The sequence below is a fragment of the Amblyomma mixtum genome, chromosome 3 (genome assembly GCF_055824585.1).
Source record: "Amblyomma mixtum isolate Tamu chromosome 3, ASM5582458v1, whole genome shotgun sequence".
Taxonomy (NCBI): Eukaryota; Metazoa; Arthropoda; class Arachnida; order Ixodida; family Ixodidae; genus Amblyomma; species Amblyomma mixtum.
The window spans coordinates 376,366,527-376,383,283 of NC_143014.1; the positions used below are offsets into that span (position 1 = coordinate 376,366,527).

The 16,757-nt window shown below is 45.6% G+C and overlaps 1 protein-coding gene across 1 annotated transcript in view; it reads left to right on the forward strand.

The window, feature by feature from the left end:
- Nucleotides 1-16,757, forward strand: part of LOC149356845 (hemicentin-1-like) — a 69,592-nt gene that overhangs the window by 20,461 nt on the left and 32,374 nt on the right. Inside the window, exons 5-8 of the mRNA XM_089576442.1 lie at nt 5,707-5,895; nt 6,817-6,987; nt 8,667-8,843; nt 12,737-12,883. Coding sequence (XP_089432568.1) covers nt 5,707-5,895; nt 6,817-6,987; nt 8,667-8,843; nt 12,737-12,883 — 684 coding nt within the window. The remainder of the gene's footprint in view (nt 1-5,706; nt 5,896-6,816; nt 6,988-8,666; nt 8,844-12,736; nt 12,884-16,757) is intronic.

Genomic DNA, 16,757 nt, shown 5'->3' on the forward strand with positions numbered 1-16,757 from the left:
TGCGGCGGAGGCCGCGCGGCAGCGGCGAAGGGTAAACGGCGGCGAGGAGGAGAACGGAGGGGGTGGCGAGGAGAGAAAGGGCGCGCACGGCGGCGCCCTGGGGTGGCCCACGCGAAGCGCGGTGTTGACGAGCCTAGTGAAGCTTTTCGCTTCAAAATTAAAACGTGGCATCGTCCGACTACGCTGACATGTTTACAGTGCGCGCAAGACTACTACTTTCGCTGGTGTCGCCTTGGTACACGGATTGATAGCAGTGGTGAATCGACTGCCTGAGGAGACAAGTGTACGTGGTTGTGAGACTTCAAGTGTGCCAGTAGGTAAAAAGTCCGTGGTCCACCGCCGGAAAAAATGTTTTCGCATTTCTCACCCGACTCGGTCCACGGACCGTGTGCGGACCTCGTAGACCGGAAGCTAGACGCCACGTGACCGCTAGTCCGCGGGCCAAAACAACACCGTGGTCCGTCGTCTGGATGGTGGTGCATTCACATTTTCACGACTGTCTTCTTGTTTAGGCAACAGCGCCTAAAACAAGCATATAGCTTCTGCAGAAGAAATTTCTGCGGTTAATATACAGTGCACCTTAGTTTAGAAAAACTGCCCCATTCTTTAAAAAAAATCAATGTCTTACTATAAGGAATGTCATAAACAACCGTATAATTAGCCACTTAGATCTAAATCTATTTTCGATCCTACCGCATTTTTCCACAAGTATCTTGCGAAATTACACAACTACAACACAGAGGACAAATATTATAATAAAAAATGCGCAGCAACTAACGCCACCGAGTTATCGTTCTGTTCTAAACATTTAAGACAGAACTGGTAATAGCGCTACAGCAAGACGTACACAAAAAAGACTGACACAGACTGACGCTGACAAATAATGCACCATCTAGCCCAAATTGACGTTCTTATAATCGTTCTAAACATTATTTGAGAAAGCAAGTCGTTGAAAGCTTTCAAAATGAACAGCACTGTGTACCTGATGTCACTCCAGACGTAACCAATCGTTTTGTTCTTTCTCTTATTTTTTGTGTATTTGTTTAACGCCATATAGGTGTTCATAATGAAACACTGCTTTAAAATTTAAGTCACTCAGCATGTCTTTCCAGCTCGTTTGTGTTTTCTTCGCTGAATGTCTTGTCTTCCTGAATGGGCGCAAGATGGGTCTTTTTTCTAGACGACTATTACTGCGTTGTCGGATTAAAAGCTCTGTTGTCTCAATGAAGGCCTTCGTCGTGGTATGTGCATACACCGATACGGCATTTTCCTTCTCACTCGGTCCTTCTGCTCCCTCCGCAGCCGGGATGCTACGTGGTGGGCAGCACAACGCCAACAACGACTTTGGAAAGGCGACTTGACTAAGCAAGAAACCCATGCTTAGCTTATCGCTTAATACCGCTTCACTGCGATGTTACTTGAGGAGGCTAATCCGGTAGTTACCGCTGAGATTCTCAGCGGCTTTGAGTGTCTCTCGCAGACCGGACACGCACAGCCAAGCGGGTTGGTGTTGAACTCACGCGCAAACACAGGAGTGGCATCATCGAGGTGGGCCTGTCTCTCGCGCCGTGCGGCTTTGCGCGTGGGCACTTCCTGGCTTTCGCCCTGCTCCACGGGCGTGGAAACCGGTATCTTCACGCTGTCATCGCTTTCACTCGCCTTCGCTGCGACGTTGGCCATGTACTTTTTCCAGTGATTCTCCGGGCGACTCATATTCTCTTCCTTTGTAGGGAGTAACTGGCGAGCTGCGAACCACGGCACGCCCTGGCCCAGTGATGTCAGTGCAGAGTCTTACGCTGAACGTAGTGAATCCGGCCCATATACAGCAAGCGCAGCGAAAACTTAAAACGCTGGTCCATCGCAAATTTCCGCATCCCGTCGATGTCACGATGTAACTTGCAGCGCTCGAGGACACGAACACATACGAAGTACACAGCATGAAAAGAGCCCGTGTTGTCTACTTCGTAAATGTCCGTGTCTTGAAACGCTGCAATTTTCGTTGTGAGAACCAACTCGTCTGTACAGCCGCCCTGTAAAAGCCTTTGAGAATGCGTGCGCACGAATCCAGTACCAACCACTGGTTCGGTGCATGCTGCCAAGAGATTCTATTGCACGCATCGAGTTCACGGCTCTGATTACGTGAAAGAAAAAAAAAGGCAACTGATACAGTGTCTAAAATAGTCAAAAAGTGAATCGAATATCTTCGTTTTTGATTCGATAAACGAATAAAATGAAGAAATCTAAAACTATTTACTGCTATAATTACTTTTCTGCAGTTTTGGAATCATTCTTCAACACTTGTCAAATACTGGGCTTGGCTCAGCGTCAAATTGCTGGTCGAAAAGCATTTCGGGAGAGGCTGGTGCTTTGACACCGCGTGCTATACTGGAAAAAGGGCTTAGCGCGATGCGTCCCGTTCCGTTCGCGTCGCAGCAGTACTGCGCAAACAGTAACTTGTTCACGAGTGTACATAACGTACATAAACTTATATACAACTTCGTGGTGGCACTAATGATTTCCCGTTCATCGCCTGTAGTGAAAGTTTTTGTCTGCGAGCGAGTGGTTTAGATGTTTGTTTCTTTGTGCATTAATTTTTTTTTTAGATAAAAAAAATTACTACTTCAAAAACGCTCTCCCGACTAATGTAGTTTTCAAGCAATGCCATCTTTTAAAAGCAACGTACTGCTGGGAACATAAGTCTTGAGGACGCATGAACCGAACAATATAACTTTGCTATTAAATGGCGGCTCGATATGACACTTGTAGGGACGAAATTCCAACTCGCGAGCTGCAGTCTATGGGAGTGAAAATCAGGTGACCGCTGAAAAACCTGACAGCTAAGCTCAAAAATTGCTTTGCGCGCGTTCTGGAGACCTTTGGCCCTGATAGTTCATTCAATCAGAACATGGCTTGCAAATATTGTATTCTTTTCTATTCGACTAATCTCTCATTGGGGACAAAAGAAAATTTTGCGCGTATTCGATTCGACACAGAAAAGCGACCAATGCGCGCAAATACAATAGGCTCAGATTTGTTTCTTTTACTTTTCCGCGGCGCGTGCGTACAGTGGCCGGGCCCTGGGGCCGTATTCTTAAATGCATTCCACTCTTAACTTAATTTGGCCGTGGCATCAATATACAAAAGCAAAAGCAGGTGCAAAAGAAAATGGTCCATCATAGCCACAACCGCGCCGCTAGCCATCATCGTGTTGCCGTATACGGTCCACCTGAGCGACACGGACCGTGCTGCGCCAATTCGCGCAAAAATGACACCAGGTTTATTTGTAAAACCTGGATTAACGGCGATAAAACTCTTCAGGCGTCAAGCGCGTCGCCGTGCTGCGTCTTTCGTGGGCGTCGGCGCCCGGCCGCCAGTGAGATCGAGACGTTTGTATGTAATTGGCATGATAGTCGTGTTTCTGTCAAGACCAGCATGACATCTGCTCTAACGCCTTACGTCAATGGGAGAAGCGACTAATCACAGCGGATCAAATCTAATGGACAGGAAATGGGCCGATGCAGAATACGGCGTCTGGTTAACGTGGTTGGTATGAACGGAGTGCAGTTGCAGCGGCGTACGAAACGAAACTCGGCGTTGAGAACCTCCGCCAACTGGCAACGGCAGAGCCGACTGAATCGCCGAAGAACTGGAGTAGTAGTCTTGCGAGAACGGCACGCGTTCAGGCTAGTCTCCCTGTGGTCGTTTGATCGCACTGTTCACACCGCTACGGCTGCGCCGGTGATGGGCTGCTTACTTTTCCGTTTACTGCTGCACCGAAATTGTTTTCGATGTAGTTCTAAATTCGCCGTCAAAACAGTAAGTATCGTGAAGCGCGAAACCTGCAGTATGACACCGCGTACTGCAATTGACACGCAGGCTCCCCGCGAAAACTTGCTACATTCTCAATAAGTTCTGGCTCCCTTCTGTCCCGACAGCACCACTCAATTCAGTTCTTTGTATGTACAAGCCAGCCCAATACAGAGTTCATTTCAGTGCCTCGCCAGTCTCCTCGATTGTCGTGTACGGCATTGTTACCACCATATGACATTGGGTTCAAGTGCTGGACCGTTCACGTCCCATGTCCCATAAGATGAATCCTACAGAGCAGACGTCGCCTTTGATGTTCGTGTAGCCCAATGAGCCGCCAATCTTCCAAGGACTACCTTATGAAAAGGTGGAAAAATGGCTACACTTCTCCGACCTTAATTACTGAGAGGCGTGTAGCCCACTGTAAGTAATATACATATCAGTTTTAAGAATTTCAAAAACGCGGCTACCCTTGGCGCTGTGTCCCAACACATTCTGGATTCATCGCTCCAAAATACATGCACTTTCGAGAAGCCTGAAAGCAAGGCAACCTGTTCAGTGCACCTAACTCGTCAAAATAGCCAAAATTTGTTGGGCCATAGTGCCGAGGCTGGCTGCTTTTTTGAAATTCTAAAAACTGACATGGCTATTACTTGCGGTGGGCTACACAACTCTCAACAATTAAGGAGGCTAAATCTAATTGTTAACACGTTAACTATTTCGTATTTGTTAACCCGCCTGCTGGTTAGCACTGATGTGCTGCACCGCTGACAATGCGATGCTGAAAAGTGCGCTCTTCTAAACAAAAAAGCCTTTTTTTAATAACTTGTGCAAGGTCTTAAGTGAAACACCCTGTATTTGAGGTGGGTAGTGGTGCTCAAAGATCATGCTCAAAGCCGCAGGCCCCAGGTTTCGTCCCATTATGCCACGAGATACCTCCTGATTCATGAGGGATTCATGATGCTTCATGACACTGTTGTAGGCGGCTGCTGATTGCAGCCGCACACAACAGTCTCATGACTGTTGAACAGACTTGATCAGTCTTGAACAATCTTGAACAGTCTCTACGCTGTTCAAGATTGTAGTAGCTGATTACCGGGCTCTATCTCAATAGTTCCTTGTCAATATTAAATTAAGCGCATCCTAGAACAGCGGAGATTCTGTTCCTCGTCGACCGCTGGCCAAGCTTACTAAGAGTGAATTTTAGCGCCACGCCAGTCTGCTCGTCATGTTTACGGTGTTGTCACCACAACGTGACGATGATGACTGACTGGCTCGAGCATGGTTTAATTTCGCACTGTCCCAGCGAGAAAGGAGCAGTCGAATGCTATTCAACATTTGTTGGCTTATGCAGAGGAGAAGATTGCATTTGTAGCTACGGGAATTTGTCTGGCTGTAGCAGTGCAGTCTCCCTTCTTTTTGCTATTTGGCAATGAGATTGTTTATGGACAGTCATTTCTGTTTACTTCCGACATGCTTTTAAACTATTGCAAATAAGAAACACTCGCCAGCTTTGTTATTTGCCGCTGCCTTTCCCTCAATTGCTTTTGCAGTATTCCGGATTGATCTTTCTGTGAACGTATGGGAGTCTGAGGTCATCATAATCGCTGTCACTAGCGCAGCAGCTTGTGGAAGAACTCTATAGCTTTTCTTTTCCGCCGCATGGAGGCGCTTGGGTGAACGCTAATGAGTAAGTACTCCCTTAGTTCAAAGCCTTACTCCACCGGAGGGACATCCCCTAAGCACTTTGCATTTATGTAACTAAGAGGCACCCGCCGCGCTGGATCCGCTGTTAGGGCGCTCGGCTGCTGAGCTGGAGTACCCGGGTTCAATCCCGGCCGCGGTGCCCTGTAACAGATTCGCCAATGGCGCTTCGCGGCGCCGCTCTGCCTGCTGCAGGCAATGAGCAGGAAGTCGCCTGGGGACCCTGGGGCCCGTGCAGCTCCTCCTGCGGTCCGGGCTTGAAGGAGAGGCTCTGTGTGTTCGTGGCCTCCGGTCAGCCTTTGGCCGCCGAGACTTCTTCGCCGTCATCAGCCTGTGCGGGACGAACGCGCGACGTGGTTGCCTGCTTCGATACCGCCTGCCCAGGTAAGCTTGCACCAGTGACAGGAACGCCTTTTTTTTCTCGTAAGCAGTAGGGTCGTTTTGCAAAAGGGTTATTACATATTAATAAAGTTTATTACATATTAATAAACTAGTTAGCGGCTCTAACCCTGTGCTAGCACATCTGTGCCGTGACTTTTCCACTGTTCCTGTCTCACTAAAATTGCGGTTGCAAAAACCCTATATATATGCCACATCCATCTAGAACCCAGCAGCAAGAACTTGATTTATTCTTCCTAATTAGTTCAAAATTAGTCCGTTCGAATCATTCTTAGTAATTATAATCGCATCGATAGCGTCATTTCAAGCAAAAAGTCATTGAAAATTATATCTCTCGCCTCCTGTTATAAATTTTCTATACAGTTTATTTCAGAAAATTTTTACAACTTCGTTTTTCATGATGGCATTCTTATTCTTTCCTTGCATATCTCCACGCGTTGATCACGCAGAAAGGGTTGGATTCACTTTTTATCACAAAAAGTTCCCTTCATTCATTCATTCATTCATTCATTCATTGCGTGTACTTCAGACGACTGGAGCAGCCCTCCTGTATCGGTCACCTCCACTGTTGTTCATGCGAGCTTTCGCAGTGCCTTAGCTAGCAATGACTAGGATGAACAATGGCTACGAATCTTGTAAATTATTTCAGCTAAAAGTGTATAACCAGAGGGTGTTCGGTGTAACCCAGCTAAACATTAAATAAATGAATAAATATTGCCGCGACAGGCATTCGAACCTGTGGCGCCGCGATCAGGTGGTTGGTGGCCACTGCAGGAGAGCAGTAGGCTATCGCCGCAGCCGATCACTCCTCGTGTTATACAGCAACACACGCGAAACAAATACATTGGCTCCATGGTCGGTCTCTCTACTCTCGGTTAAGCTTCCTTGCTCACCTGTGCGGCGCAGTGCACGGTGGCTGGGGTCCCTGGTCCGAGTGGTCCTCCTGCTCGGCGTCGTGCGGCGGTGGCACGAGGACAAGGCGGCGATCCTGCTACTCGCTCCCGCCGGAGTCGGGAGGCAGGGACTGCCAGGGGGAGCCCGAGCAAGAGGACTTCTGCCACCCGGAGGCGTGCCCCGGTAGGTGACAACTCTGCGACGCATAACGAGCTTGGCTTGGTTACAAGACGACGTGTGTCCCGTCTGCTTCTCTTTCTCTATCCGCTGTTTTATTCGCGCTAGCCAACATGTCGCAGCCAGTGTACATTCTGACAAGAGCATAAATCATTCCAATCACTTCATGACAGAAACCTTGGTTCCTGAGGGTGTCACGCAGCTTACATACATTCTCAACAAAACAACTTCGCACAGGTCGGACACCGGGATCACAGTTTATCAGTGCCAGTCTAGGCCGCCAGATCGCTTGCAAGCCAAGAAAAAACAGCACTTCATACGGAATCAGCTCCTTGTTAACAGCGAGAAACCGAATGCCTCTTTGAGTGAGCGGGCACTCACTTTTATGGGTACCTTGCTGTGGACCCCAAAAGAATGCAGCGCCCTGGTAATCGAGAAATACATCTTCGACACTATCTGGCTTAGTACATAGCAGGCGATTTGTCCCCATGTCCGTAGCAGGCCTCTCTCTTAAGCCGAATTTTGACAGGCAATGTATTGGTATGCAGAATGAAGAAAAATATTTTAGCTCTCATCGAAACCATGAATTTTTAACCTGTTTTAGAACATCTTTATTTATACCTTCGCTTCCGCTGTACACGGACCAATACATTGGTTCCGGAAGCATGATGGACCCGAAAAGAGAGTACCTTAGACAATGACTAGAAGAAACGATTATATTTACAAGAGCAGACGAGAGGCGCAGCTGCAGGAATGCTCGAAGGGTCGCGTTGGTCTCTCAGAAACAAAAACCTGAACAATAATTGTTTCACAATGAGATTAGATTGTGAGGTGGAGATCTGTCGAATTCGGCGCAGGACATCGTGTGCAATGTGTTCTTATTTGCCAAATTGTGGTGCACCCTGAAGGTTTTGTTATGTAGTCGAGCAAATCCAAGGAAAATTCACCGAGTGTTTGCGACGTTTGTTTGGCAATAGGCCTCTGAGAGAACAAGGCGTGATAACCTTTTCCGGCCTTTAGCTGATGGAGGCCTCGCACTACCTAGGGCACGTAGGCATATTCGTACAGCTGAGTTAAAGCGTGGCCTTACGTGAATGTCGTGTGGTCAATCACATACTACAGAAACAGCTTCCGTGTCAGCGTGGACAAAAGGAGCCGCTGCCGGGACACGTTAAAGCTCTCGCGTCATACCCTTCAAGGCGGAGCTTAAGTGCACCGCAGTGGTTTTGGTGTCATGAGCAAAGAGATGGCACCGCGACTTTTTCTTAGGCCATTATAGTAGCACGGATCCTAATTATGCTATGTCCTGGTGAATCAAATTGACGACTGCAGCCCCGCACTCTATCGCTCTATCAAGAAAAGTGTATGCAGCCGGAAATTACAGTTCTCTCTTCACCATGTAACTGAAATTGCATCGTAGTCGGAGTATACCAAAGTTCACATTTTTTCATAGGCATTAATGAAAATCTGGTTCATGTTTCTCTTGGGTAGCGTCTGTTCGATCCCGCTGCTTTATTTGTGGAAGGTTTTCTGGTCTCTTGTTTGGCCTTTTTTCTTTTTGTTCTTCTATATAGTTCACGCTGCTTCCCTGCGCCCTTGAGGGGTGGCAGTTTTCTAAAATAACCGTTACGACTACCAGGCAAGCGTTTCATCTCCGTCCCTGAGCACTTCATGCGCTGGCGCAGTGCATGGTGGATGGTCCGAGTGGAGCCCATGGGGAGAGTGTTCGGCTACGTGCGGCAGAAGGCGCCACCGCCGTCGGTTCCGCACCTGCGATAACCCATCACCCTCGGCCGGAGGACGTGGCTGCCTCGGCAGCGACTACGAGACACGCCGGTGCCCGCCCAAGCCGTGTCCTCACGGTGGTCTCCATCCGAGCGCCTTGATGGCCGTTCAGGGTGACACACCAACAGCTCAACTTTTCATTTAGAATTAGTTTCAAATAAACGAAAAACCTGCTATATGTTACTTATATTGATGTATATTGATTGTACAGAGGTACTGAAAGAAGAATTTAATTGAAAGCTAAGAGAACGGAAATACAGAAAAATTCTTTCTTAGATGTAAAACTGACATAATATTTGAGAAGAAAAATAATTAAAATTAAAGACAAGAAGACTCCAAGAATTTTTTTAAATTTGACTTGGCAACAAAACCAGCTTTTTAATTGTCGCAAGTAAATAATATCATAAACATTTTCCAAACATGAACAATCAGTAATGTTTACATAAAAAACACTCTAGGGATAGCAGCGTAATAATTTTAGACAGTTCTCATTGACAAAATAGTTCGTGACATCGACGTTCGATTAGGATATTTTATTAATGAAGAAGTTAAGATAAAAGTTAGTTTGTTTTAATTTTCTTCAGGATCTCAGTTAGACCGATCAAAATCACGTTTCTATCTCAATAATATTAAAATTATCACTAGTATGAAATTAATGCTTAAAAATAATTTTTTCTATTAAGAATTAACAACAGTTTCTCTGTCAATTTTCGGAAGGAATAAAGTTATAAAAATCTGAAGAATTTAAACATCGTTTATGTATAATTACATTCCTTTATAAGTGGAAACTGATTTTTAAATACTTTTCATTTTCACACTGTCATGGGTATCGTTCTTCAAGTCAAGTCAAGTCAACTTTATTCCAGACATGTAAAGAAAATCACATGGCTGAGGAGGAGGGAAAAAAAGCCGCAATATTGCGGCTTGACAACGTTCCCTTCCCCCAAACTACATCGGCGGCAGGGATAATGAAAGCATGTAAAGCATACATACAAAGCACTTAGTTCACAATTTGAACAGAACAAAAAAGAAATCGAACAAATAAGAATGTACGGTTTATCCGCAACCGGAAAAGCAATCAACATAATATATCTTACATCACATACAAAAAGAAAAGGCATTTCAAAGCAAATACATTCCAACACAAAGAGCAATCAAGGCATCGCAGTTTTCATCTGTTTGTTCGAAGGCAAAAGAGCGGAAGAGCTGGGTAGGTGAAATTGATTAAGCAAAGTAGGTAAGGCGTAATTTAGTGTCTGAAATCCGTAATTAGTGCGAGGACGTGGAACATACCAAACTTCACGATGGCGAGTTCGATGGGAGTGCGCATTTTCGCGCAAATTGATAGTTTCTTCTAAGAACGGCATTCGACGTTCGAACAAGGCTTTGTACATTTGGAGGAGGCGAAAATCATAAAATCAGTTTCTTAAAACGAAAATTGTAAGATATTCCCAAATTCTTCAAGGCCAAACAAAACTGGATTCCAAGGTTTATTTGAGCCCTTCAGAGATGCCATTATATTGTTTAGAAACGAAATAAATTTAATATTTTCTTGAAATTTGTTTTTGTATTATGTCTCCTATTTTGAGAATTTCTATAATATTACCACCGTGAATGAATTTCTCTCGAAAATAAATTTCGTTACACTTAAATTTATCCTCAATTTTCTGTCAGTATTTCTAGCTTAAGTACTTATTCATTTCTATTCGGGGGAATCATAATTTGCCCCAGTTGCAGGATTTAGTATTGAATACGGTTCTTAATATCTTGCAATATTTTTGTATCAGAATATTATACAAATATTTTCAAATGATTACAACTTACTATATGACAGGTGTTATAACTTTAATGTATTATCAATTTTATTTTTAACAGTACTATTTATTTTACTTGGATGAACTTATGTCAGTTATCGATATGACAGATTAATAACCACATAAAAAGCCTTCCTTCCTGGGACTATTTTATATTTTGGAATAATGTTGTGCATATTATTTTTGCAATAAGTTTTTGAACCAATATTTGGATGTATATAAGTCTTACTATGAAAATTAATTTTACTATGAAAATGAATTTTACTATGAAAATGAATTTTACTATGAAAATTAAGTTTTCCTTACAGTATATACATGAAGAAATAAGTGGGTACACCGGTAATTACAGGTGAGAAACCTAGACTTGGTCTTTATAGAAATTCCTTAGCGCAATTGATTCATTAACAGTGAACAGACTCCACATTGGCTTGCATTAGCCAATATACATCTTGTAAATTCAGGCTGAAACTGAACGCAATTAATCGCTTTATTTTAAAATCAAAAACATTGTGTCAGTTTCTAATTGCTAACCATAATGTCAAGTAGCGGTGACTGCAGTCCAACGAACAGGAAAACAGCGAGAATGTCTTCGAAACGAAACTCTTTATTTGGGCTGACTTGCTCCATGGCTGCTTAACGTCTTAAAGTGACTCAGGCTATAAGGGACGCCGTAGTGAAGGGCTAGGAAATTTCGACCACCTGGCGTTCTTTAACGTGCACTGACCTCGCACAGTACACGGCCCTATAGAATTTCGCCTCCATCGAAATTCGGCCGCCGCGGCCGGGATCGAACCCGCGACTTTCAGGTCAGCAGCCAAGCGCCATCACCACTGAGCCACCGCGATCAACCAGTTTCAAAGTCGGGTCAAAAATCGTTGGAGTAGTCCTTTAAAATCTGAACAATAGCGCGTACCTAGCGCGGATGCAAAACACATTCACGTGGGCTCTCTTTTATAAATTTAAGCGGACTATGAGTAAATTTAAGCCTTGTCTCAGGAGATTATTGCACCTGTTGAAGAAGCATGCGATACTTAGACGATGAAACTAGTGAACTTAACTCAAGTAGAATGTCTTTCATTGACTAAACGATAGCTACCACAGCAAAATTGTTTTTTCGCAGTGGCGGCACCTAAACAAAAGTTCTAGTTTGCTACGTCAGCCGCAATTTCCGTGACACAACGGCTTTTGGCCTGGCTCTTTTCTAAATAAAAATGACCGTGAATAAAAGAATGCAATAATGCCACTTTGGTGTTCTAGCAAGTATTTGCTTTGACAGCCTGCGGAAAGGGTAGCCGAATAGTTTCTGTACGTAGCTGTTAAATTTATTCAGCTTCTTGCTCGGTTCGGGGGTTGCACTTTCGCTTGTTTGTCCTCACAGTATGCCCCCTTACAAGAACTTTCGGAAGCCTCAGCATGCAAGGCTCCTTTTAATCTTTATACTGCAGACTGGAGGCAATCCTTGTTCATTTTTTGTTATTATTAGTGCACTAGAATTACTAGGAGCATTTTATTTATTTCGGACATAGGTACGTACAGCCTTTGTCAAAAGTTTAGAGTCCAGGGGGTTTGCTTCTGGGCCACACTGCTTTGCTCGTAATACGTCCTCAGCGTCCCAAATCTCCTGAAGGTAAGAAGACTTTTCGTCCTGCTCCCTCCGACGCGTAGGACTTCCATGAGGACTACAAGAGAGTCACAATAGTGCTCAGAAGCAAACACCCTGGGCTCTAAACTTTTGAAAAAGGCTGTACGTGTCTGAAGCCTGCTTTCCGGCTGGCGGCCCATCTGCCCATCTGCCCACCATCTGCCCAACCGTCATTAAATGCCTGCCAGGTGCACATACCTGGCAGGCATTCACTTAGGTGAAGGGTATACATGGTAAACCTTCAAGGTGAACGCCTTCAGGGAAACGCCATTATGGCAAAGGCCTTTGTGGAAAAGACCTGTAGGCAAATGGCCTTAAGGTTAAAGGCTTTTCGAGTGGCGGCCTTCTTGGTAAACGCCTTCCGGGTGAAAGCTTGAAGTAGAAGGCCTTTAGGCCGAATACCTTTAGGTGAAATGGCTTTATCACTTAAGGACCTTATGTGCCCACCGTAACCAGTGCTGTGCTGATATGCCGCGCTTAGCCGTGCTAAACCCTCTCCTATTTTTTTTCACAGCCCCGTCCCGTACCTCTACTGGTGATCCTCGAAATGATCCATTGATTGTGGGACAGCTGCAGGAAATGCGTGCAGCGACCCCCATTGGTTTCTTCAGAGAGTGGTCGTGCCCAGAAGGATACCTACCAATGAGAGGCGCGTGCGAGGGTATGTTTGCCATTTGACTTTGCACAGAGGGGTCTGCTTTTGTTTGCTGAGCGTGCAAAGTAATGTCCCTCACACTGCCCCATTTCCAAGCTGTGGTGCCGCTGCAATGGAGCATGTGTATGGCAGCGCAGCGTAATAGGTGTCATTTGTATGGAACTACGTTCTTTGATAGTAGTACTGTGCAGTGCCTGCGGTTGTTTATACCACAAGATTTCTTTGGGGAAAAAGTTAAATGGCGATTCCACTCATGGTAATAAGTTCCTTCCTGTCTCTCGAGCAAAACATTGTTTGGGTCAAGGGCGCTGGGCTGCAGAGTAACATCATGGTAGATACCGTCGTGCGAGATTTCACTGGCCCTGGTGCGGGGTCACTGGTAGAATCCTTTAATATACAAGAAACATGTGGGGAAACAATTGGAGCATATAAAGAAAGGTGAAGGAAGAATGAGGTTCACATGAGAGCCTAACCCCATACCAAACCACCATATTGACGAAGGTACAAGCTAACTCACTTCCAGTTGGGGCTCTATATCACAAAACATGGCCTTTCACGACACGAGGCAGCATGTGTCTGGTTCGAGATACGGCGGCCCTGTACCCGTATGCGTGGGGTCGCAGGTATAATCCACTGCATCCAAAAATCGATAGCCCTAACCATGAGCAGTGGGATCTTCCGCTTGACTCAGACCCGCATTGACACGTTTGGCTGATCCAACGGGTGAAAAATACAGCTGAAGCCAACGAACTCGTGGACTGAGGAATACTGACTCCTGCTTCCACCTCTAACCCATCATAATCCCTAGCCCCCTTATCCCTTTCAAAGGAATCATTCAGTCCCGGTAATGCTGATCAAAGCTAGCGCACATTGTGCTTTTCCAATTGCTGCATTCGCTTTCAATGCTGCTGCAACGCATACACGTATATTGTGTTTCTGATCTGGGAGGGTCATAACGAGCGCCTGGTCTTGTGAGATGTGTGTTGGCACCGACGTGAAGATCTTGTCGGGCACCGTGTCGACAGCGTTCGCCCCTCCTCTACCTGGTGCCGCTTGTTTTGTGACTCTGGCTTCCCACATACATGCAGCGCTTCGAGCCTGACGCTTCGCCTCGGCTCTATACGTGGCCCTTTATCATAACTGTGGTGGCTGTAACTTCTCAGCCGCGTCTTTTTTTTTTTACTCCCCGCCGCTCCTAATTAGGGCGAAATTATCACGAGGAGCACGGTGGTCACGTGATTGCGTATTCGCTATGTCGCCGCTGAAGCTCCGCTATGACAGCCACCATAGCTTCGCCTCTCGTGCTTTGCTCGCTGCTGCATAGAGTCGCTTATACTTTTGCAGCAGTACAGCTGCGTTGCACATGAGAAGCAAAAAAGAGCGCAAGGGGTTCATTTCTTCCCTGAAACATATTGCTCTATGGTTGGCGTCCTCTTAGCGCCGAGCCCTTCCCCGTGAGGGAAGAGACCATAGCGTGCTCTGTGACGATTTGCCTCTTCTCTAGGCAATCGACCTGGCATTTCCGAGACGTAGCACGATTGACGGCAGAGGCAGTCCCAAACAATCGCGAAAATCCCTTCAAGAGTCCTTGATGAAAACCTTCCCGATACAATCGGCAGGAATGCTGTGTGTACCAGGACCGTTCGCCGAGAATACTGAATTAAATTTTCTCAGGAAGTTAGTGCAACGCATGACATGCATGATAGGTTGGCGCTAATGAACACTCAAGGTTAGGTTACAGGCAATACATAAATACCCCTGAAAGCAGAAGACTGGACAGCAGTCGGTGTAACTGAGTTGGTAGAGAACCAGACGCCTAATTCGGAGGCCGTTGGTACGGATCCCACCGGTGGCTTGTGTTTGTTTCTTCTTCTGCTTTGTAATAAATTATCTTTTAAAAACGAATACTCTATTATTCTCTCATTGATGAGCACCACAAATTAAAAGAACTGAAAAAAAGAACAACTATGCTTCTTGTTTTCGGTGACTGTTGGCTTCCTTCTCGTATGCATGACGTACAGTCGCGTGCAAAAAATATTAGCACAGATCACTGGCGATTAGAATTCGTAAATCTCACCACGCGGCGCTGCGGTACGCAGACCTGCCGAACGGGCCGTTTCCATGTTTGCAGCCTAGGGGGGGACGGCAGGATGTAAGCTTTATCAAGCGTGCACCGCCCGAGCGTAGAAGTGCCGACCCTACGTGACTGTGCTTGCAGCATTTATTTTGGCTCGGTTATCATGAGCAAAAATGATTTCTTTTTATTACTTTTTTTTATGTCCGCGATGGTTTGTCAAAAGGAACTCGTGGGAACAATACATGATAGCGCTGCTTTTAGCCAGTAATTTTGCTGTCCGTGGCAGTCCGCTGAACCCCCCTAATACTGTAGAATGGGAACGGCCCGGCACTCTCGTTATCAGCCTCTTCGCCACCCGCAGCGCCACGCGTTGTCATTCCGGCGCTCTGGTGTTCCGTCATGTGTGCTAATCTTTTTTACCCGCGACTGTACGTTACTTGTGTTCTTGACCTGTGACGGCGCACCCCGATCTATCTGTAATCTTCCAAAGCGTTTTCTTGTCTTTCAGTGCACTAGCAGGAATAATATGTTGAGAGCCGATTTAAGTTTGCACAATGTGTGTTCTTCATGATTATTATTATTATGCATGTAGATGTAGGCATACCTGTGTGGCACGAAGGAGGCGCACCATCATCAAGCGATTACTCTCATCACACAGAAAATTAAACTCGCTACGAATGTATTCTTTGCGGTCAGAGCTAAACCAACATTGAAAAATATCAGCTCAAAGCTGCATTCAGGACCGGAAGGCACGATCATTGGTTGTATTTGGTTTCGGAGCCTAACGCGTTGCCTCGTCTGTAGAGGCTGAAGGTATTTCTTTTCATGGAACGGGATCCGCGAGCCATGATCTCGCACGACGAGTGACACAGCCCCAGTCAGCATAGAAGGTACCGGTTTATTCGGGACCAAAAGAACGTTTCCAAACGGTTTAACAAGGTTGTCCGCTGGGCTAGTTGGTATAGCATCCCAAATGTTGAAGGAGCTTGGAAAGACAAACACAAGAGAAGTGGACGGGACAAACACTACTCCCAACTGTGTTTGTTATAAACGTTATAACAAACGTGTTTGTTATAAACACCAGCTGCACGCCATACTTCGAAGCAGTTTTCTTCATGTTATGCGAGACTTTTGTTGGCTGGGAATAATCTAAAATTTTTGCTCTTCTCAGATTGGTGTTCCGGTTCGCATGGCTCAGATCGAAGATAAATGGTCTTCTTTAAAAGCGATTCTGCTACATCCTGCACCAGAGTCTCCGGGTAGCCGGGTTTACCCAGCTTCTCGACCTGTGAGGCAAAAGAAACAGCTATCATATACTCACAAGGCTTAGGCAAGGCAGACTTCATGCAAGACGCCCCCAGACCTTGCTTTATCAGATTAGAGTGTTGCGAGTGGAAAGGCAAAAGTGACTTTCTTGAACTCGGCATTGTCTTCAACATACACGATCGTCGTGGCTAAAGATAATTTGTTAATGTAAAAACTTAAATGCTTTGCCTTTAGGAACTTCCATGGTAAAACGCAATCGCTCTGAGCAATTGCTAAATCAGTACAAAATCTTGTCTGCAGCAGCTTTTAACTGGGACGCTTCCGATAAATTAAAAACTGCTAGACACTTGTCTAGGTAGCGGTTGATTTTTACTACGCTCGAGTAAGCTGTGTCGACATCCTGCGATCGCAGAATGTCAAATGAGCTAAAAATATCTCGCATAAAACAACGAAAACGCACGAGCCAATGCATATATTTTTCATTCGCACATACATTTTTCCCTCAAAGCACACAAGTGTAGAATCAAGGTAAGCAGC